The sequence below is a fragment of the Hyperoodon ampullatus genome (assembly GCF_949752795.1).
Source record: "Hyperoodon ampullatus genome assembly, chromosome: 4".
In the NCBI taxonomy this organism is placed as follows: Eukaryota; Metazoa; Chordata; class Mammalia; order Artiodactyla; family Ziphiidae; genus Hyperoodon; species Hyperoodon ampullatus.
This window is the reverse complement of record NC_136917.1, coordinates 24,361,579-24,384,072: the sequence shown is the minus strand read 5'-3', so window position 1 is coordinate 24,384,072 and position 22,494 is coordinate 24,361,579. Positions and strand designations below refer to the sequence as shown.

The 22,494-nt window shown below is 53.3% G+C and overlaps 1 protein-coding gene across 1 annotated transcript; it reads right to left on the bottom strand.

The window, feature by feature from the left end:
* Positions 1–724: 724 nt before the first annotated feature.
* Positions 725–19,926, bottom strand: CLTB (clathrin light chain B). The gene is made up of 5 exons (XM_079702217.1): positions 19,560–19,926; positions 14,492–14,538; positions 6,579–6,696; positions 6,206–6,317; positions 725–1,176 (listed from the first exon to the last, which is right to left on the bottom strand). Exons 1-5 carry the CDS (start codon positions 19,744–19,746, stop codon positions 1,005–1,007), a joined length of 636 nt encoding a protein of 211 aa, XP_079558343.1. The 5' UTR covers positions 19,747–19,926; the 3' UTR covers positions 725–1,004.
* Between the last annotated feature and the right edge of the window lie 2,568 nt (positions 19,927–22,494).

Here is a 22,494-nt window from a genome sequence, read left to right as displayed (position 1 = left end):
GGCCTCTCCCGTCGCGGAGCACAGGCTCCGGACGCGCAGGCTCAGCAGCCATGGCTCACGGGCCCAGCCGCTCCGCGGCATATGGGATCCTCCCAGACCGGGGCACGAACCCGTATCCCCTGCATCGGCAGGCGGACTCTCAACCACTGCGCCACCAGGGAGGCCCGGCAATTAAATATTTTTAAACATTGTTCAGATTACAATGGCTTGAACATAACCTGTTTGCAACTCTGTTGAAGGGGAAGGTGTTGTCACTGATTGTTTCTCCCAAATCCACAGAAGAGCACAGCTGAAAGAGGCAGAGGGTCCTGACCAATCCCAAGGAAGGGCTGTGGCAGAGGCTACCTTCACCAGCCCCTCACCCAGGCAAAGAGGAAGCCCCCACCGGGAACCTCTGGTCTTGCCTCTTCCTTCCAAGACACCTCTGGGTGTCTGTGGCTATATGACAGACCAACAGAATCCCTATGTCACGGGTTTGTTCAAGGATCAGAAAGGATCAAGCTTGCAAAAGCATTCTGTGAGAGGTTGTCTTTCCTCCTGGGGCTGAAGGCAGCAGACATAGACAGATTGGGATGCCCTCTGTCAGCTGGGAGCTCCTGGGTTACCAGGGAAATAGCCCTACCTTCTCTCAAGCCCATGAAGCTGGGAAAGTTCTAAGCACAAACAGCCCTGACACCAGTTTGTGGCTTCCAGAGAAATGAGAATGATAATAAATAAGTGTAAAAAGAGTTAACAACACACCCTTTAAGCCAAGAAAAAAAAATACATCAGGAGGGACAGTCACAATTTTGTGGACCGAGAGGAGATGTGAGGGGCTGGGCCATAGGGCCGTGAGGGAATGACAGTTGAGAGGGGTGAGGGTTCCCCTTCCCGGCCCTGGGAGATGGCGAGGAACGGAATAGGCTGTGTAGCAGCTGCTGGAGGCATTTCCCCCCTGGCCAAAACAGCTGCTCCTCCTCTGCCCGGCCCGGCCCCTGTTTGGCGGCCATGTTGGTGGCAGGCTCCTAGCGGGACAGCGGCGTCTGCTTCAGGGACATGAGCACCGAGCGCAGGCGGGACACGTCTTTGCACTGCTTGCTGCTCTTGGGGTTGAAGTCACACAGCTGGGCCACCTTCTCCCACTCTGTGCCTGGGGTCTCCTCCTTGGATTCCTTCACAAAAGCCTCCTCAGATGCCCTGCAGGCGGAGAGAGGACAGAGGTTTCATAGCTGTCGGCCTTTACCCTTAATCAGTGACGCTCTGCTCCCACTGAGCAAGGCTGCTTTGTCCAGCCTACTCTGGGGTCCTTTGTCTAGACGTCTCCTCCCCAGCCCCGGGCCCTCTGACCTCAGGCCCCCAGGAACAGCCCTGCCATCAGAGGAAGCCTAGTTTGGTCCTGCCTCAGGGCCTTTGTACTTTCGGTCAGCTCTTCCCCAGACCTGTTCATGGCTTGTTGCTTCTTGTAATTCAGGTCTGAGTGCAGGCCTTACCGCCTCAGAAAGGTCTTCCCTTGCCACTGTAGCTCAAGTAGCCTCCTACCCCTGCCCCAGCACTGTCTGTTCATTACCTATCAAGAGTTCCCAAACTGGGGCTCCTGACACCTAAAGGCCCTTGGAGGAATTAATGCAGTACCTCAGCTATTTTCAACATTTCCAAAAACTGAGCAGGACATTGACTAACCACCTAGCTGAAGTCTCTGGTTCAGCATCGCCTCAGGGTTCTGTGGACCCTATAAGTGTTCTTTAGAAAAGAGTTGTGGTCAAAAATGTATAGAAGAATCAGTTAAAGAAGATCTTCAAAACAAGACTTGCAAAGCCTTTAATGTGCTTATGTGCACCACGAATGTGAGTACATGATGGATATAGAATCTGCCATATCCCAAGCATACTTGACTACAGAACTCCTTTTAGCCCAAAATGACTATTATCTCTGTGGCGCCACAGCCTGAGGAATGCTCCACCGGAGTCTTTGCCTTTGATTAGAATCAAATTAGGATGGAAACTGGTGGGGTTTTCATCAGAAGTTCTGGCTGACAGTTATAGAAGCCACTGATTAAGGAACAATGGGGAAACAAAGTACAATAAATGTAGTTTAGTGGACAAAACCAAACATGGGAGTCATTAAGAGAAAAGCAATGAGGGATTCTGGGGTGGGGAGGGCTGGGTCTGTGTGCTGTTTAGCCAACAAGTGTCCCTAAAGCCCCTTTCTCCTTAGAAGCCCCCTGCATCTCAAGCAGGACCAGTTCTGCCACGTGCCAGGCACTGACTGATGGCAGGGAGCTCTCCAGGTGATCCCCACGGATCGAGGATGAGCTGGCCCCAGATCAGGTGACCCGGCCCCTCGCTAGTGATCTGGCTTCCCTGCTGTGTGCTTATTTCCTAACCTGGGAAGGGAGGATCAGTGCCTCCACCTTGCTGATCTGTCTCACTGGCCTGAGAGTCAAACAACGTAGCAGGTGTGTGCAGGCTTGAGAAAACGTAAGGTGCTGTGTGGCACTGGCTGACCAGTGGGGCTGAGGGGACCGATCCTAGGAGCTCTCTCTTCTGGGTCAAGAGGCTCCCCTCTAACCTTGTTGCTCAAAATGGGGTTCATGGTCCAGCAGCACCAGCATCACCATGGAGCTTGTTGCAAATGCAGAATCATGGCCTCACCTCAGTCCTTCTGAATCAGAATCTCCATTTTGACAAGAGGCCCTGGTGATTCATAGGCACGTGGAAGTCTGAGAAGCACTGGTCTAGACTATTCCTCTCTTCAGGACTCCCTTGGGTGCTCCTTGGGCCATTTCTTCGGGCGCAACAGGAGCACTGAACCCCCTGTGGTATTCCCCAGTGCCGACGCCCTTCTTCCATCCCCACTCTCCTGCTTGAAACCTCCCATGGCTCCCCGCTGCCTTCAGGATCAAGTCTGAGCTTTTTAACATCTCACGACAGGCTTTTTGCAACTGGCTCCAAACTGACCTTCTCTCCCCATTCCCACCGCTCCAGGTGCTGCAGGCCGCTAGGTATTTCCCATCTTATCGCCTTTGCCCCAGAAGCTTTTCCCGCCTAGGATGCCATTCCCTTCTCACCCTCCCCACCCAGCACACTCCTTTTCACACTTTAAGGGCTGGCGGACTCTGACCTCTGAAGCCTGCCCCGGGCTCTCCCTGAGCCCACCGTGTTCTTGCATGTGGCTCGTATCACAACACACTCCTGATCATGAGCAACTTGTGGGGACAGACCGTGTGTGTCTTACTCCTGTCTGACCAGAGACTGGCACTGGACAGATGGGAGAGCGGACAGGAGGAAGGAGTGGAAGGCTGTTACTCTGGTGTGTCCCATGATCTGTGAGAGAAGCGTTAGCCCAGACAGTGTCAGAGGCCTGCAAGGGCGTATCCAGAGCGAGGAACAGCAAATATTTGGCACATACACACGTGGCAATCATCACACATTCATCACCGCATTTTCTTCTTCGGCTTCACAATCCCCAGCACACCGTCCAGGCTGTCACTGCCAGCCAGTGGGGTGGCATAAGAGGAAATCTCTGCCATCTCTGGTCTGGATCAGGCACAGGACCAACTAGACCCCAAAGCAGAAACACGTGAAAGAGAACCACTGGTGGTCTGGACAGGGGCTCATGACCAAATTCAGGCTGAAGTTCTAAGGAGGAGCAGTGCACGTGTGGGCAGGAGCGGGGGATGGCTGTGCGTTCTTTATACCTCTAGCACCGGCACTCAGTGTTTGTTTTGTTCAACAGAAGACTCACTCCACCTCCCCCCTCCAAGAGGCATCTCAGGAGGAGGGAGTTGGGCTGCTTTGCCCTTTGCCTCTCTCACCTGGGGATGGCCGGACATTCCTTTCTTTTCTTTGCCTGGATTTTAGCAAAGCTGTCTCAAAGATGCTCAATAAACATTTGCTGGAGGGATGGAGGTGAGCGTTGGTGCCTGTACCCACCCCTCAGGCTCACCTCCCGCTCTGATCATTGCCCCAGGCCCAGCCATACTCATTTATACCCCACAAGGGGGAGACTCAAGAAACTGCCAGCCACACACAGGCCCTTGCAGAGCAGCAAAGGAGACACGTACACGTAGCCGATGATATCAGCATCTGGCTGCTGGTAGAATGCTTTGTCGGCGATCCTTGAGGGAAGGGGGTTAGGTGGGGGAAGACGGGATGGCAAGATGGACAGACAGGCAGAGGGTTAAAGAGAAAGAGAGACAGCGTTAGTACCTCCAGCTGGAGACGTGTTAGGAAGCATAGTTCTGGAAGGCTCGGCAACTCTCCACAGTCCTGAGAGGAGAGCAGGGATCCTCCACCCACCCGAGTGGGTGGCCTTTTCTAAAACTCAGCCCTATCATATTAGTCCCCCTGTTTACAAACCTTCAGTGGCTCCCCACCGCCTGTCTGCCCGCCCCTCGCCTCCGAGGCCCTGCACATGTGAGCCCTCATTCCGGCCCTCTCTCCCGCCACTCCCTGGTGCCCAAGCACAACGTCCTTTCTTTCGTATCATGCTGTTCCCTAGTCTAGAATACCCTCCCCCACCCCCTGCCCTCTTTCTCCTGGTGAATCCCTAGCCACCTTCCAAAGCCCAGGTCCCTAGACACAGAGGTCCCTCCGCCACGCACATCCCTTGCTTCCACAGCTTTCCTGCAGAGGGCCCTACTACTGAGTTCAGCCGTACCCGTGTGTTTCCCTCCTCTGCTCTTTGAGGACACGGACTGGGTCCTTCTCAGCTCGGCCTCCCCAGTGCCCGGCCCAGGGCCTGGCATGCAGCAGCTTCCAGCTGGTGGCTTCCCAGAGCCAGCCTTTTCCTTCCTGGCAAGTCTTGTACCTTGAAGTGCACAGCCTCAGAGGCAGGGGCTGCTGGCAGTCTCTAGTCTGAGACCATTTCTGCAAGGTATTCTCCAGTGGGCCTCCGCTCTCCTTCCTGACCAACATCTGTCCCCCTTCTTCCAGGAAGGGCATCCTGATTGTCCTTTGAAGCATCAGCTGCCCCCACTCAGTCCCTGTGGTTTGGGTGGAACCGGACCCCATGCACAACCCAAGTAATGGGACTATCGACCAAGCTGGGTCCATGGGAGAGTCCCTCCCCCGGGACAATCACTGGGCTTAGGGTGGGCACGTGACCCACACCAGACCAGTGAAGGTCAGGTGGAGGACTTCAGCTAGAGCTGTTGGGAGCAAGAGGCTTATTTTCACTGAAGTTGCCAAGAAAATCGAGCAGAAGCCTGGAGCTGCTAGTGGCCACCTCTGCCCCCATCCCAGGGGTGTGTGCCCAAGAGTGAAGGCCACGTAGGGGAAAGCAGACCGAGAGACAGTAAAAGTGAGTGCTGACGGACTTTGTTTCAGTGCCTGAGTCCACTGGGTCTGCGGCCCTTACCCCTGGCCTTTCCAGTTATATAGGCCACTAATTTCCCTTTATTCTTTAGCCACTTCTGGGTCGAAGTGTAATCATTTCTATAAGCAATAAAATCCTGCACACGGCTTGGTTCTTCCCTTCCAGCCAGGCCTGTGTTCTCTGTCATGATAACCATGGCCACAGGGGGCCCAGGCTGAGCTGTTGGCCACTGGGCTCCAGGACAGCCTGGTTTACATTCCAGTGGGTCCCAGGACCTTGTCTGCTGACTGGCAGACTCACTTTTCTCTGTCGTGGTGAGGAGGTCAGAGCTTAACGGCGTACCAGCTCTGCAGAGCTCAGCGCACTGAGTTCCACAGGCCACTGAGGAAACATCATTGCGGGTTCGGCTTCTCCTTCCTCCGTGTTCTTGCCACCATATCACCCATCCTCGAGACAGTCCCCCCACGATAGTTACTCTCACTGTCCCCACAGGTCCTCTCATGTCCCCGTAGCTCCTCATATCCCCGTAGGTCCTCTCATGTCCCCATAGGTCCTCCCATGTCCCCATAGGTCCTCTTATGTCCCCATAGGTCCTCATATCCCTGTAGGTCCTCTCATGTCCCCATAGGTCCTCTCATGTCCCCATAGGTCCTCGTGTCCCCATAGGTCCTCTTATGTCCCCATCAGTCCTCTCATGTCCCCATAGGTCCTCTTATGTCCCCATAGCTCCTCATATCCCTGTAGGTCCTCTCATGTCCCCATAGGTCCTCTCATGTCCCCATAGGTCCTCTCATGTCCCCATAGGTCCTCTTATGTCCCCATAGCTCCTCATATCCCTGTAGGTCCTCTCATGTCCCCATAGTTCCCTCATGACCCTACAGTCCCCTCGCACCCTCATAGCTCCTCTCACCGGTTGTTGATCTTGTTCTTCTCAACTTGTTCACTCTGGCGCTGGTTCCATTCCTCCAGGTCCTTCTTGGCCTTCTCCCGCCACTCCTGTTCCATCACTTTGGAGGCAGCATCTGCAACCCCCAACAGGTGAATGAACAGCAGCTTTCCAGGAGGGATGTGAGGCACAGCCGGCTGTGCTTCTGGCTGCTGCTTCTCCCCTCAGCCCCGGCAGGCAGCCCTGGGTCCATCCTCAGCCAATCCCACATTAAGGTGGGGCAGGGCCCCATATAGCCTAAGGCTTTGCCACCCGACCGTGTCCCAGAGAGCCAACCCAGTGGGGAGCCCGGGGCCAGGGGGACCAGCCCAGCTTGCACACTCAGCCCTGCCCTCACCCAGCTCTTGCAGCCGTTTCCGCTGCTCCTCTCTCCATTTGCGGATGCTCTCAGGTTCCTGCGTCAGCCTGTCAACCTGGGCAATTGCAGCATAGCCATCAGCTGGACCGTTAGCCTCCTAGGACACAAACACACGGCAATGTACCCAGCCTGTCCACCTGCCCCTCTGTGTCTGGCGCCTGAGTACCAGGACACCCCCCTCACATCTCAAACCACCTCATACCCACTGTCTCCTGGGACTGTACCTTGCCTTTGCACTTGCTGTGCCCTCTGCCAGTAATTCTGCTCCTTGTGTGACCACGGGCAAGTTACTCCACCTCTCTGTGCCTCACTTTCATCATCATAAAATGGGCTACAAAATAGCACCCACCCCACAGGGTTAATATGAGGATGAAATGAGTTAAAAAAGTGTAAAGAACTTCAAACGCTTCTTGGCACTCAGAGAGTTCCCTGTGTTTCTACCATTAAAGCCCCGCCCTATTAGTTTTATTTACCAAATAACACAGTCCCAAATGGTCTCACTTTATAATATGCTTACTTGTCCATTGTCTGTCTCCTCCATCAGAATGTCACCCTTGTGGCAACAGGGACGTTGCCTGTCCTGTTCACTGCTGTGTCCCCAGCATCCAGCACAGTGCCTGGCATGTAGCAGGTACTCAATAACTATTTGCTGAGTGAACGAGCAGCCCTGAGATAGGCAGGGTGGCCATGGCTATGAGTGTACAGTGATGAAAAACTCAGCTGGACCATCTGGGTTCAAATCCCACCTCTACTGCCTGCTATATATGTGTGTAGCCCAGGCAAGTTGCTCAACCTTGCCTGGCCTCAGTTTTCTCATCTGAAGTGAGAATAGTAATAGAAGTACCTCTAAGAGCGAGCTAGTTGTGAGGATTTGATGCAACAATATTTATAAGACATTTACAAGAGTGCCTGGCATGGAGTGATGGCTCAGTAAATGGTAGCTAGAATTATTATTATTATTATTATTATTAATTCCCATTTTATAAGGGAGGAAACTGAGGCCAGGAGAGATGGCACAACACAGTGGCAGAAGCAGGGCCAGAGTCCAGTCCTCTGGCTCCCAAGCCAGGGCTCTGCCCAATTCTCCACGCCACCTGCCAGGGTGGTGACTTGAAGCATTGTAGGCTGAGAGCTCAGCCCAGCAAGGATGGGGCTCCCCTCTGGTCTCGCAAAGCTGGAGACTTTATGATCCAGCCCCATCTCCTGGCACGCCCACTCTGGTGCTCTGTCCGCCCTGTGCATTCCTGTCTGCACACATCCCACACGCCCATGCTGCCCGCCTTTGTCTCCTCTCTGCTTTCTGCCTTCAGTTGTCTTCCCTCCTTTCTCTAGCTGATGAAATCTTATTCCACCCCACAAGTTTCCAGCTCAGACGTCACCAGCTCTGGGATATTTCCCAGCCCCCAAACAGATTTCACACCCTGTCCTCTCTGTGCTCCTTGTCCCACCCTCACCTTCTACTGCGGGTGTCTCCCCGCTGGACCGCGAGCTCCCGGTGGGCAGGACAGGACCTTGTTTATAGCCTCTGAACTCTTGTCCCATCTTTTCATTGCTCCCTGTGAGCCTCCTGCAAGCACTCATCAAAACTGTCACGAGTACCAGAGTATCTTCTCCCCACCCAATAACATCTGTCCAGTGGTGCCCGCTGTGGGCACACAGCTGGTGCTCAGTAAGCAGTGGCCATGTGGATGAAGATCCCCCCCGGGGCCAGCATGTGCCCGGTTCAGAGGAAGGGCTGGGTAAGCGTCTGCCCAAGGGGCTGTGGGCAGCAGGGCGAAGGAGCACGCAGATGGAACACCAGGGCTGCATCTCCAGCTGTCTTTGGGGAGAAGGAAGGGCAGGTCCAGGGAGGAGAGGTGCAGCCTGGCTCCTCAGATCAGGCCCACCCTTGGGTGGGGCAGTTGGGGCGCTGTCCTTATTCCTCTTTCCTGCCCAGCATTACACTTCAACTGAGAGAGTCACTCAAGACATCTCGAGGGGCCTTTCCAGGGCCCTAATCTGGACAACACGAGTTGATCATGGATGTATCTTTCCAGTTCTGGGAACAACCCTGTCCTGAGGCTAGGCTACCAGGACCTCTGCCCAATCCTATAGACTGTCCCATCTGCAGACAAATGCAGTTATTTTACTTTCTACGTGTTTATCCAGGTGCTACATTTTATTTCTTCTTGGCACTCAGGATATCTTAAAAGCCTGGTTTGTTTACATGTTTACTATCTGCCCACCCCACCCTACCCCACCCCCCAGTAAGGGAATTCCTTGAGGACAGAGACTGCCTGTCTCTTTATAGTATGTAGAACATGGAGGGCCTGGCTGTAGGAGGATTTCAAGAACATTACTTGAATGAATTAACAAATGTTCAGGCTTGGGGTCAGGGATGAACGAGACAGCCCATCATCCGGGAACTTGGCAGAGGGAGTCCCTCACAAATGAGGACCATGGCTGGGGTACATGCATAACACGGGTCATGAAAAGAGTGGGGACAAGGGAGGGCATGACCTTTCTAGCCTGGGAGCAGAGTAGGCTGGGAAGAGATAGGGAAAGGGCATTTCAGACCAAGAGCTGGCAGCTTAAGGACCACAATGAGGCCGGTGCCTTTGGAAAAATCTGAGTACAGAGATGCTACCAGGTGTGGAGCAGATGGGGTGGGAGAGGTGGGCTGGAGGGGGTCCTCTGGGCAAAAGTCATCCCACGGTGTCCTTCAGGACCCACCATCTCCATCAAGACTGCCCCAAAATTAAGACTCACAGGTTACAGCATTTTAAAACTGGCAGAGAACTTGCAATTAAACGGTTCTCTTTGGTCTTTACAACCTATAAGGCCAACTGGCCCGAGGCAGGGGAACGCAATCAGATTCACAGGTTGCATCAGACCGAAACTCTCCGGACCCCCCAGTTCCAGAAACTGACCTGGAGACATTCCGGACCACCCAGTTCCAGGAACTGACCTGGGGGCTTTCCACCCGGCCCAGCCTTCCCGCCTTTCAAGGGGAGGGGCTAGCGGTCCCAAGACTGATGTAACCGGCACCAGATAGTGCCACGATGCCCGAAGAGACCACCAACTAAGGAATACCCTGCGCCCTCCCAGATTCACCACACCCCTTTCCCTTCTTCCCCTATAAAATCTTGCCCAGCCCTTGCTGGGGTGCGACTTCTCTGGCCCCTTTCTCTCGGACCAGTGAACCTCGCCCGGGAGCGCCCCCTAATAAAGCTCACTCGAAGCTTTCCTCTGTTTCGTGGTGCCGTCTGTTAAGATCCGACCTTACACAACCCTACATGGTGGGTTTCATTATCTTTGTTTTACAGGTAGGAAAAGTCTAGCTCCAAATTCTCAAGGTCACCTGGCCAGGAACTGGCAGGGCCAGAAACTGAATTCCTGGGTGTCACACATAGCCACACGTGTGGCCACACATAGCCAATAGGGACCAAAGTTACTTCTGTGTCACGTGATTTTGGTCTCCCTGATAAGTCTACCATCCCAAGATTAGAGACTGCACCCCCTCCTCCCACTGCCCCACGCCCCATTCCCCATGTGTCTCTCTCACACCCACACACGTACCCTTGGCTCACTTAGTGGCTCGGTCAGGGATTTAGAAGCAGCTTCCAGGGCTACAGAGCACTTTTCTCAACAGACCTGCGGAGGCAGCAGTGCAGGGCTTCTAATCCCAAGTTCACAAATGAGAAATCCAGCTCAGAGCAGTGACTCGTCCAAAGCCGTCTGGCTGGGAAAAGCCAGAAATGAAGCGCAGGTTGTCTGACTCCATCCAAACTCCTCTGCCGCAGCCCACCACAGCGCCCCGCGTAGGAGCAGTCTGGGTGTAGGAGCAGCTTGAGAAACCCTGGGGCTTCTCTGGGTCGGGGGTGGGGGAGGCGGGCGGAGCCTAGAGCAGCTGCACTGCACATCCAGGGGCACTGCTCAGTGTGGTCCAAGCATGCTGTGCCCAGGCCCTGGGTGCAAAGCCTGGTCAAGCTGGGCCTGCGTCCTCCACCAGCACGGCCTAGTAACAGGCTCTGGCTGGGAGCTGTGCCCGCGCCCCCAACCCCCATCCCTCCCGCCTGCGGGCACAGCAGCCCTGCACCCATGGTCTCTTCAGGTTCCCCCAGCACACTCTTCTCTGCTGCAGGTGCCAGGCTCCAGGCAAACCCCAGACTGCGTGTCTTAACCTCTGTACCTTTGCACATGCTGTCCCCCTAGCCAGGTGGTCCTAGCCAGGACCACCCACATGCCCCTGGGCAGCCTGGAACCCACTTCCAGCATCCGTCCCTGTCACACTCTCTGACTTCAGTGAAGTGTCTGGCGCCTGAGCCTGGTTCAGGTCCCAGCTCTTCCCGGCTGTGCAACCAGAGCTATTAAACCTCCCTGTGCATCCTCCTCATCTGTAAAATGGGGATAATGACAGAACCTACATCGTAGGGGTGTTGGGAGGATGAAATGAGTTAATCCACATAAAGCTTTTGGGTGGTGCCTGACGCATAGTAAGAACTCTTGAGACCAGCCCCACAGCCGAGCCCTTGCCATCCTGCATGACTTTCAGGTTTCTGTCCTTTGAGCTCTCTGAGGACAAACATCCATGGGATTTGCCTCTACACCTGAGGCACTGAGCACAGCACATGGCACTCAGAATGCAAGTTGACTAAATGAAGGAATGAGGGGCTGCCTGCAAAGCGATGTGGAGGGCATGGGGACACAGCATCAGAGCAACTGGGCTTTAAGTCCCCTCCTGCCACTCACTGGATGTGCGACCTTTAAGAAGTCCCTTCCCAGGCTTCCTTGGTGGCGCAGTGGTTAAGAATCAGCCTGCCAATGTAGGGGACACGGGTTCAAGCCCTGGCCCAGGAAGATCCCACATACCGCAGAGCAACGAAGCTCCTGCGCCACAACTACTGAGCCTGCGCTCTAGAGCCCGTGAGCCACAACTACTGAGGCCACGTGCCACAACTACTGAAGTCCGCGCGCCTAGAGCCCATGCTCCGCAACAAGAGAAGCCACAGCAATGAGAAGCCCACGCACTGCAACAAAGAGTAGCCCTCACTCGCCGCAACTAGAGAAAGCCCACGCGCAGCAACGAAGACCCAACGCAGCCAAAAATAAATAAATAAAATTAAATTAAAAAAAAAAAAAAAAGAAGTCCCTTCCCTGGGCTCCTTAGGTTTCGTCACCTGTCATATGGGAGTGACAACATCCCACTCGGGGTGCAAAATGGGGCCTGAACGCAATAACTGCCCTGCGACCCCTGTAGCCTGCAGCGGACATGCACATGCACATGCATGGGTGGCAGAGCTGCAGGGCTCACCATGGCCGGTGGCAGGCCCCCAGCAGGCCGGCTCGCGCTGCACCATCGCCACAACCAGGAAGAACACAGTGGTGCTGCCAGCAGACAAGGCCCTGAGAAGCTATTGCTGACTCCCCTTCTCCAGCTGCTCTGGACTTATTTTTCTGCGCTGCCCCTCCCTGCCAGTGAGCAGTGAGGTCGGGAGGGCCACAGCCGGGCTCCTCTTTCATCACTTGACTGTCGCAGTGAGGAAATCGGGTCAGCCGCCAGGGAGTCTGGCAGCCCAGGAGGGCTCACCAGGGGCTGCAGGAATGCTCTGAGCCCCTCCCAAGCTCGAAAGGGAAGGGGTCAGGAATGGCCAGGACCAAAAGGCCACAGGCTACAGTCAGGGCCAGGCTTGTCTCAGCCCAGCTCCCCAGCACTCCTCTCCCGAGGGACCCCTCCGCTGGACACTGGATACCACCATAAGGGCTTCCCAGGGGCCATGCTGGCCGAGCATGTGCTGTGACTCCAGGGACAGCCAGGAGGATGAGGCATAACCGGTCTGTGGGATTGACCAGCTAAAGCTAAGCTGAGCTGAGCTGTTGATTCCTCTAAGTAGCTCAACGGGGATGCAGGCTTATCCTTAGGCCTTGTTGGGGATCAGGTTCACAGTTGGACCCCCTAGTGGCCCACAGCCTTCCAGAAAAGATTAAGAAAGGTAGCAGGAAAGTTCTGCCCAGGACCCTTGAAAGCCTGGGGTGCACAAGCCAGACCCTGCTCTATGCTCCATCCTAAGAAAAGTCTGCAGGGGCTTCCCACCCGCCAGCCGGCTGCTGTGGCCTGCCCGGTCCAGCAACAAGGGGATGGTACAAAGGGCACCAGATCAGGGGCAGGAGACCTAGATGAACCTGAACTTGGCCACTAAGCTTCTGAGTGACTCACCTCATCTGTGACCCCTCCCCTGCCTGTAAGGATGCTAGCGTGGCACAGATGTGAAATGAGTTACAGATAAACATAGCTGGGGTTATTCGTGGTAGCAGGGAGAATAAGAGTTCCCACAGAGACTGGGGAGGAGGCCCAGGGTTTCTCAGATCCATTAAATACAAAGCGAGGCCTGGGGCAGGGAGGGAGAAGGCCTCCAGATCCTAATGTATAGAAAGGGAAAATTATCCTGCTCATGGTGTTCTAGGTACTTCTCCGGTCCCAAGTGTATCTCCAGCTCCAGGGCCATTTTAGGACACAGACCTTTTGGGTCAGGCCACGTCCTTTTGAGTGTGCCCAGGACAGGAGCAGCCTGAGTCTCAATGCTCTGCCAAACTGGACCGGCGTCAATGCTGCTTATTTGGTGCTCTCAGGCCCAGGGAGACACGAAGCCCTTAAAGTCCTAGAGACTGACTTTTCTAGCTTGCTGGTAGTTGAGTAATTTTCCAGAAATGGGACTTGGCCAGTTGCCCTGGGTAAGGTACCAGCCCATCCCTCTTACATAAGAAAGTATTGTTTGTTCTCCCTGAGGATTTAGGAGGCCAGCTCCTCAACGAGGAGAGCTCAGGAGATCCTGCAGCTGCAGCCCCAGCAGTCAAGGGTCTTTGAGCCAGTCCAGTGGGAATTAAAGTTTATCCAGTGAAGGTTTTGCCCCCACCCAGGTATCTGCAGGTTGGGGGTAAAGACTGTTGCATCTGTGGGGTCCTGGGGATGCTATTTGTGGCCCAAGTTCTTTAAGTACTTTCAAAATGATCTGTGTATGTATGAAGGGAGGGGGTTAAGTGAGTGTGGAGAGAAGCAGTATTTAACTAGAAATATCTTTACTAGCAGTTTTTTTGGGGGGGGCGGTGAGTGTGTGTGCGTGTGTGTTATAGGATCACTACAAAGGATTTTAAGACAATCCAGTGAAAGTGAAAGCCCTTTCCTCATCCCCCCTTCTCCCACAAGCTCGGGGCTAACCACTGTTAACAGTTGGTACACATCCTTTCAGATCTTTCATGAAAACATATTTCTAAAATAAAAAACAAGACCATACTGTGCATATTATTCTGCAAGCTGCTTTTCCATTTACTATATTATAGGCATCTTTTCATGTCAATACAGAAAGCTCTGACTACTCTTTTTAACAACAGAATGGTTTTCCAATTTACCTACCCAGGCCCTCAATACGAGGCACTTAGGTTGTTTCCAGTTTGTCTGCTATTAGAAATAATCCTGCAAAGAATCTGGGTGTCCTTGTCCAGCTATTTCCTTTGGGAAAATTCTGAGAAGTGGAACCTCTGGGTCCAAGGCTCACCCAGTTAAAATGCTCAGACATGGTGGAGATGACCATTGGCTTCAGCCTCCCACCAATGGCACACACGTGTGCAGGGCCCTGTGTTTCCTTTAGTCCACGCCACTGCAGGCCACTTAATCTCTCCCTCTGGAAGCTGGACATCATCACGGGCAACCTGAGGCCACACCCCATTGACCCCTGTGGTCCTGATTCTTCATCCCCTTCTCCTACATGACCAAAAGAACCACGTCAAAACCTTTCTTGATGTTCCCATCCCAATGAACAGAACTTGAATCCCTAATCCTACCCATGATGGGGGCCCAAAGTTACTGAGACCCAGGCTGTCGGTCACTTCCCCTGCTACGACAGAATCTTGCTTACCTGATACACATCTCCATTGACTGTGGTCCCCATGTCCTCAGAACCCGCTGGAAAGAGAACAGGAGACAGTATCACTCATTGCTCAGCTTATAGCAAGCAGGGTCTTACATTAGCCCCCGAAGCAACCTCTGTATATGTCCATGTGCGTACTGACTCCCCACCCTACATGCACACATAATGGCTACGTAAATAACCTGGGCTCAATCCTTGACTGTGCACAAAGCCTTCTCACAGCCATTATGACCTCTGATTTTCACCATAGCCTTGTGACAAAGCCGTTATCAACCCATTTTACAGATTCTCAAATTGAGGCTCAGAGAGGCTATGTGATTGCCCAAGGTCACCCAGCCAGTAATAGTTCCTCAACTACCCGAAATTAATTTCCCCTCAGCCACAGCTGGGAATGGCCTGACTGTCTGTGGAGCTCGTGCCCGGTGAGCAGGCAGAGGCTCTGGAGGCTCAGGGCAGGGTCTGCGAGGGCTCAGGGAGAGGGGCCTGCACGTCTCTGCCTGTCCCTGTGGTGCCTTGAGCAATGGCTCCACCTGGGAGAGCAGGAATCACAGCCCCCACCAGGCAGCACCTGGCCTACTTTTCCTCCTCCTGCCCCTCCCAGAAGGAGTCGATTTTGCCCCCACCTAAACAATGACTCCTCCCGGCCCCTTTCCCTGACATCTGGTTAGTCACAAATTCCTGTGGCTTCTGCTGCAACAAGAATCCTCAGAGTTGCCCTCCGCCCTCTGCCCCCTGCCTGGCCCACCTGTACAACTACTTTGGCCTGTCTGCCCCGCTAGTGGCAAGCACCTGGACGGGCACGCCTGTGTCCATTATCCTCACCGCTGTCTTCCCCAGAGCCGTGCACGGTACCTGTGACTTAGGACACGCTCAGAAGCTATTTGTTGAATAAGCAAATGAATCAGTGCGTTAAAGAAAGGAATAAATGGTTTTTGTCCACTCACTGGCCTCCCTGCCTCCATCTTCACCCTCTCCCAAACCTCTTTCAAACCAGCTGCCAAGGTTGACGTTTTGAAAAGCACACACTTACCTATGTCCCGCCTCTAATTAAAAATATAATGAACACAAACCAAAAGGAAATCCACTTCCCGTGGACCATGGTGGCCGATAGGGCCTGCTCCTTCCTTGGGGCCTCGGCAGGTGCTGTCCCCTCTCCCTAGAAAGCTCTCCTGCCCATTTCCGTGTGGGCTGCTGCCTCACACCCTTCAGCTGCTGCTCAAACACTGCCTTATTAGAGGCCTTCCCTGACCACCCCTGACATTCATCCCCCAGCACCCCTACCTCCTCCCCTGGGCAGTTATTGTCTCTGTAGCACCTACCACAGCCTGATATATTTATTTTTGTATGTGCTTATTATCTGTCTTCCCCACTTGAATGCCCTCTGGGAGGGCAGGGACTTCGTTTTGTCCACTGCTGGGATCCAGCACCTAGAACAGTGCCTGACCCATAATAGGAGCCCAATAAATATTTGTTGAATGAGTACATTGAACCTTGGCCCATAGCTCGTGAGGATCTTTACAATCTGGCCCTGCCCATTTTTCCTGCCTCACTTCCCACCAGTCCCTCCCACAAACCCTATTCTGGTTTCCTCCTTCCCCAAACACACTATGCCGCATCCCACACCTTTCTTCCTGCTTCCCTCACTAAAGAATGCTCTTTGGGATCTAGTCGTTCTCCAAGGCCCAGTTCACAAGTCATCCCCTCTGGGAAGCCCTCTACTACTTCCCCTTCTTCCCTGGGTGCTGATGGAAGGTCTCAACTCTGGGGTATCCCAGAATATCGTACAGAACCCCCCACGCTCTTATGCAATTACTGTGACCTCCCACGGGTCATTCACTCCCTTATCAGGCTCTGTACCCCATTCAGCTCCTAAGGGTGAGCAGTGTTGGCTAAATGGAAGCTGACTTGCTCTTTGGGGGCCCACTGTTATCTACAAGGCCTGAGGACTCTCGGAAACTTCAATGCCTCTTAGCCAAGACCCACAGGAGGCTGCACGAGATCACCGCAGATGAACAAGTACACTTTACCAGCCAGGTAGAGCTGTGAGTAACAATGACAGTGTTTTCAGCTTGGGGACTGAAGAGAAGGATACTTAATCCCATGGAAATAACGCCCAGCTGATATAGATTATAATAAACTTTGTTTTCACAACCAAACAGTGACTGATTTTGACCAACCGTTGTCAGCCATCCTCCCTACTCATTCAGATGCGGTTTCTCCTGCATGGGTGGCCTGGCCCCTAAATCAGTGGCAGCATCTTCTGCAAAGTGGCTTCTTCTCCTGGGGCATCTCCTCTACCAGGGCCTTACGTTACTAGGGTCCATTTACGATGATGCTGGTCTGTGCACCTGGCATTTCTGGAGGGGAAGTTGTGGCCCCGCCCCCCAGACTAGTCCCAGCCTCAGGCCCCTTGTCCACAGGTGCCCACCCTGGCCTTCAGGAAGTCTCTGTGCTCCAGCCTCTCAGTTCCATGAGTGTTCCCCTGGAATGAGGCTTAACCTCTTTGGGAATCCACACACACCCACACACAGAATTACAAGTCTCTGTCCCCACAATGAGTAGCCCATGGCACGTTGATGATCACGTGTCCACAGTCCAAAGCCGGCAGAACCGGAGTACGGCAGGTACAAGTCCCAAGGATAACCCCGTGGGTGTTGCTTCTCTCAGATCCCTGACCCCTTTTGGAACGGGGGCAGACAAGGGTCCAGAACATTCCTGGGAGGTTACTGAGGCCCATCAGGGGAAATGGGCTTGCCAGGAAATGACTGGGCAAGTCGGGGTCAGAGCCAGGTGGAGTGCTTAGAAATCTGGGTGTGAAAATGTACACACCTCCTGGGCCCTACCCAAGGCTGATGAATGGAAACAAAGTATCCATTGCTCAGGCTGGCCATAGTTCCAGCCCCAGAGGAGAGACTCAAAGTGGCTCAGGCTCAGGCCTACACTAAACAGTTTCCCCAGGGGTACCTGGGAGCCCAACGTCAGTGCACTCAGCACAGGGGCATCATTTAAGAGACGAAACTCAACAGTGATGAGTGGTGCTGGCTGCAGGAGCTTCCGCCCAGCTCCCAGCAGCGCAAGGCACATTTTCTGCACCTCATTTGGGCTTCTGGCACTCATCACTGGTCTCGGGGGATTACTTGCTCATCACCGTCTAGGCCTAGGAGGATCAGATCAATTCCATCCTATCTGGCCACCTACTGAGCCGCCATCCCATAACCTCTCCTGGATCCCCATGCCCCACTCAGCAGAGCAGTTGAGCATTTGCAGCTTTAGTGGTTGTGAGTCTGGGAGACTCTCAGAGGGCCATGTCCCCGCTTCTCTCCCTGCCACCTCAGGTCTGGGGCCAATCTGAGCACCACCACTGCCGGAGAGGGAAACTCCCATCCAGGCTGTAAACCCCTGGAGCCCCATTGTCCTGGGAGAGGTCACAGCCTGCTCAACCCCCAGCCACCTGTGCGGCCCTCTGCCTGACTTCTACCTGCTTCTCTCTTAGGTGGTTCTGACACTGGCTCTCCCAGCAGGGCCTCTCCCAGGCCAACCCGGCTGGGGAAGTTGGTGGACTCAAGGGGAAGATGTGGACAAATGAACATGTACGTGGTACACGGTACATGAACGTGGGCCCACATTTCCTAGGAATTCCCTGGGATGTGTGAGGGTCCCACTGAAGTGCTAGGAGCTGCTGCTTCTTCAGAAGTCCTCCACTGCTGGCTTGGTTGGGTAGCAAGAGACCCGCCTCCCTACCTCTACATCTCATTACCTCCCAGGGTGACTGCCACAGCATTTGAAAGAGCATGGAGCCCACAGTTGAGAAGCCTGGGATCAAGTCCCAGATCTGTCACTCATGGCTGTGTGACTTTGGGCAAGATATTCAGGCTCTCTGGGCCTCCAGTTTCTTATATGTTACAAAAGGCTTGTTATGTTTCTCATACCAAGAGGATACAGAGATGCTTCAAGCTCCTCAAGCCACAGGAACTGTCTTATTCATATCTGTATCCCCACTGGGCCTGGCACACAGTAGGTGCTCAGTAAATGCTGAATGAATACAAACATGACTAAAAGGATCCTTACTTGTAAACATTTTTTAAAAATATGTAAGGTACCACTTATTCCAACAGGCCCATAAACTCCTACCAAAATGACAACATTAACAAGAAGCAAGCACTGTTTTGGAGGTACCCATGAAAGTGATATCTACTTTTTTACTAGATACGTTAAGAAATTGCCCTTTCAGGCAGAGCCAGAGCAGGAACATTGTTGATAAACACAGTATTGCAAGAACCAAATCCTGAGTCCTGGACCACCTTTGGAACACCATTGAGCTACAAACCCCAGGAGGACAGGACCACATCTGACTGAAGCCCTCTGTGCTCCTGCCCCCACCCTGGTGTCTAACTCAGAGCCTGGCATATGGAAGACAGTGTGGTCAGGTGGAAAGGGTTAGAGTTAGAGATAAATGGTTTAGAGTCCTCACTCTGCCACTTACTAGTTGTTTCAGTAGTGTACCTTTTGAGCCTCGGTTTTGCCATCTCTGAAATGGGTTTAATAATGCATATGAAATGATTAAATGTAAGAAAAGTGCCTAGACCAGTGACTGCAGGATGGCAGGTGTTCCCCAGGGAAGGTCTGTGAGTTCTTGGAGCACCCAGCGTCCCCTGCTTTCCCAGCTGTTAGGAGGGAGCTACTTCTGAGGGGCAGGGAGATCTGGGGTTCTGCCCACACCTGCAGGGCTCAGCCTGGGGCAGCCAGCCTACTGGGAAGCTCAAGCCTGGGCTGTGTTGGATTCCAGAGCCAGGCAATAGTGGAGTTGGCTTGGGGATGAAATGTCATGACGAATTTCTATCCTGGGAGCCACCAGATCCACAGCCCCAGGCAAGGCCTCAGATGGGGATCTCCAAAAGATGCCCCCGTCCCCGCCGCATCTCCTCCAGGTCCCGGTCAGGTACACACTAGCCCCAGGCCTGCTCCTGGCTGGCCATAGCAGGCCCTCTTCACTCCACCCGGTATGCCGGGTGCAAGCTCCAGGCCCCCCAACCCCCAGGCCACCGGGCTGACTCACCCCCACTCGCGGGTCCCGGCTGCGTGAGGGCCGCCTGGCTGCCAGCAGGTGCCCCGAAGCCCTCATCATTCTCTATGCCCGCGATTTCACTCTCCTGCTGGGCCAGGAAGGCAGCCGCCGGGTCCTCCTCGGCCGCCTCGGGGGCCCCGCTCTCCGTCGACGAGAAGAAGCCAAAGTCATCAGCCATTTTCCCCACGTCTCTGCTGAAGCGTCCGCCTGGCGCTCGGCTCTGCCCGGCGCGTGCCCCGCCCTGCGCCCGGCGGCCGCGACACTGTCACCCGAGCCGCCCGGGGGAGCCGGCCTCGGCGGGGACAGGCTCGGCGCGGCGGCCCCGCACTTCCTCTCCGCCACCGGGCCCGGCTCGCCTGTCACTGCGGCTGCAGGCGGGAGGAGCCGGGACGGGAATGCGGTGATGTCACCGGCCGAGGGAGGAGGCCCGCAGGACGGCCGGAGGTCGCCTCGCAGCGGCCACAGGAGGGCGGCAGCAGGACGGCGGCGCAGACCGAGGGGCCCAGAGGCCTGGGCCGCGCTCCCCGCTCCGGGCCAGCAGCACTCATTTCCAGGACACCAGGACAGGGCGCAGCTCTCGCAGGGTCTAGAGGCTAAGCAGACTGGAGAAAGTGACCATAGCGTGTACAGGGCCACCGCAGGTTGGCAGCCCGGGCTTCGGGAGCACCGAGGGGGTGGTCGCTGCGCAACCTGACTCCTGATTGATTCTGCAAAAGTTTCTTCTCCTAAGCTAGGCGGGTATTATTATGAAGCCCATTATCATGAGCCTTGGAGAAATGACAGTAAGTCCCACGGCTTTATTGCACCTTTCCTGCAAGTCCAGGGCCTTTCCCACAAGGCCGTGTTGCTTCCGTGCATTTCTTCAGCACTTCCTTTCATTCGGTGAGGCTTCAGCTCAGACCGCCAGAGTTTGTGTGTCCTGACTGGTTCCCTACTTGGAGGCTGGGTCCCTTAAATGTCCCTTAAGTATGAACCAGCTTGGGAAAGGCAGACCTAATTTATCCAGGCAGCCTGCCGCTCAGTCACCCTGAATAAACAGTCTCCAAAATACAGTAAAACCGAGCCTTGGCGACGGGGAGATTACAACCTAAGAGGCCTACAGATGGGAAATGGCCAGACAGCACAGCATAAAAGGCGCTCTGACATTTAAACACAGGGTATTGGGGGTCCCGGAGATCCACCATTGGATCTGGGCTTTGGGATTTTCTCTTTCTGATTTGAAACCTGAAAGTCAACTATAACCTGGAAAAGAGAAAGGAAAGATGTGCTGCAAACTGGGGGTTCCCTTGGGGGTGGGGAGCAGAAGGCTAGACCGAAGGGCAATTTCAGTTTTGCACAGTAATACTTTGATGTAGTTTTCACTGTTATGATGAGAATATAATCATTTATCAGTAGTGTAGGAAAGAAAGAAAGAAGCTTCAGGCCCTGCACAACCTGGTCCAAGCACAGCACTCCACCATCATCCATCTCATTCCTCTTCCTCATTCCCCCAGCTGCAGGCTCAGGTGCTGAAAAGACCTTGAAAGTTTCCTAGTTTAACAAACCAGCCATAAATGTGGACTCCAGGTTTCGCAGAGACAGAAGGACTAGTGAACATGCTCTGTGCCCGCCCTGCTCGCCCCTGGATGTTCTTACTTGGCTCCTGGAGACTTCGGTGCCACTACAGGCACTCTTCCCAACTATTTCTTCCTTCCTTCCTGCTCCTTCCTAATTTAGCCATCAGCAGAATTTAGCTCCATGCTTAATTTATACAAGTTACTGGTCCAGATCATTCTGCAGCCATGCTTGCTCTTATGCATGACTCTTATTCTTAATCATGAATATTAAAAATGATCGTTAAAAAGTTATCTTTTGAACCATGCAGCACTTCTTTGTGCTGGAGAGTCCCACTTTCTTGACACCTCCCTAAATATCTTTGGAGATCTCTAAACACAGTTCTTGTCTTCTAATTCTCCATTTAATTGTGAAGCTCAGTAATGGTCAAAAGACATGGATAAATAAAGTTGAGTAAAGATATGGGACAGTCGCACAGAATCTAAATTTCAGCTCCTGAAGTCTGAAGTGGAGAAATTTTAAAAACATTTTTAATGGAAAATTTCAAGCATGCAGAAGAGTAGAAAGATTGATATAATACAACTCCACATACTAACCCCTGAACCTCAGTGTTACCAACATAGAGTCAGTCTTGTTTCATCTGCAACCTTTATTCCTCCCCATATATTATATAATTTCATCTGTAAATCATTCACTATGTTAACTTCTATTTTTTTAATTTAGAGATTTTTTCTTAATTGTGGTAAAAAATACATCAAAAGTATGGCCTTTACCATTTTTAAGTGCACAGTTCAGTAGTGTTAAGTACATTTACATTGTTGTTCAACAGATATCCAGAACTTTTTCATATTACAAAACAAATTCTAGGACTTTCCTGGTGGCACAGTGGTTAAGAACCTGCCTGCCAATGCAAGGGACACGGGTTTGAGCCCTGGCCCGGAAAGATCCCACATGTCACAGAGCAACTAAGCCCGTGCGTCACAACTACTGAGCCTGAGTTCTAGAGCCCGCGAGCCACAACTACTGAGCCCATGTGCCACAGCTACTGAAGCCTGCACGCCTAGAGCCCGTGCTCCGCAACAAGAGAAGCCATGACAATGAGAAGCCTGTGCACTGCAACGAAGAGTAGCCCCCGCTCACCGCAACTAGAGGAAGCCTGCGCACAGCAACGAAGACCCAACACAGCCAAAAATAAATAAATAAATTTATAAAACAAACAAACAAATAAATTCTATACCTGTTAAACAATTCCTCACTTTCCCTTCCTCAAAGCCCACGGCAACCATCAGTCTACTTCCTGCTAATATAAATTTGATGGCTTTAGATACCTCACAAAGGTGAAATCATACAGTATTGTATCCTTATTTCACTT

Excerpts from the sequence above, each read along its gene's own strand:
- CLTB (XM_079702217.1), bottom strand. The coding sequence starts at position 19,746 with ATGGCTGATGACTTTGGCTTCTTCTCGTCGACGGAGAGCGGGGCCCCC. Across the intron at positions 14,539-19,559 it reads GCCGGGACCCGCGAGTGGGG|CGGGTTCTGAGGACATGGGG; the intron begins GTGAGTCAGCCC and ends TTCTCTTTCCAG. Across the intron at positions 6,697-14,491 it reads TCAATGGAGATGTGTATCAG|GAGGCTAACGGTCCAGCTGA; the intron begins GTAAGCAAGATT and ends TTTGTGTCCTAG.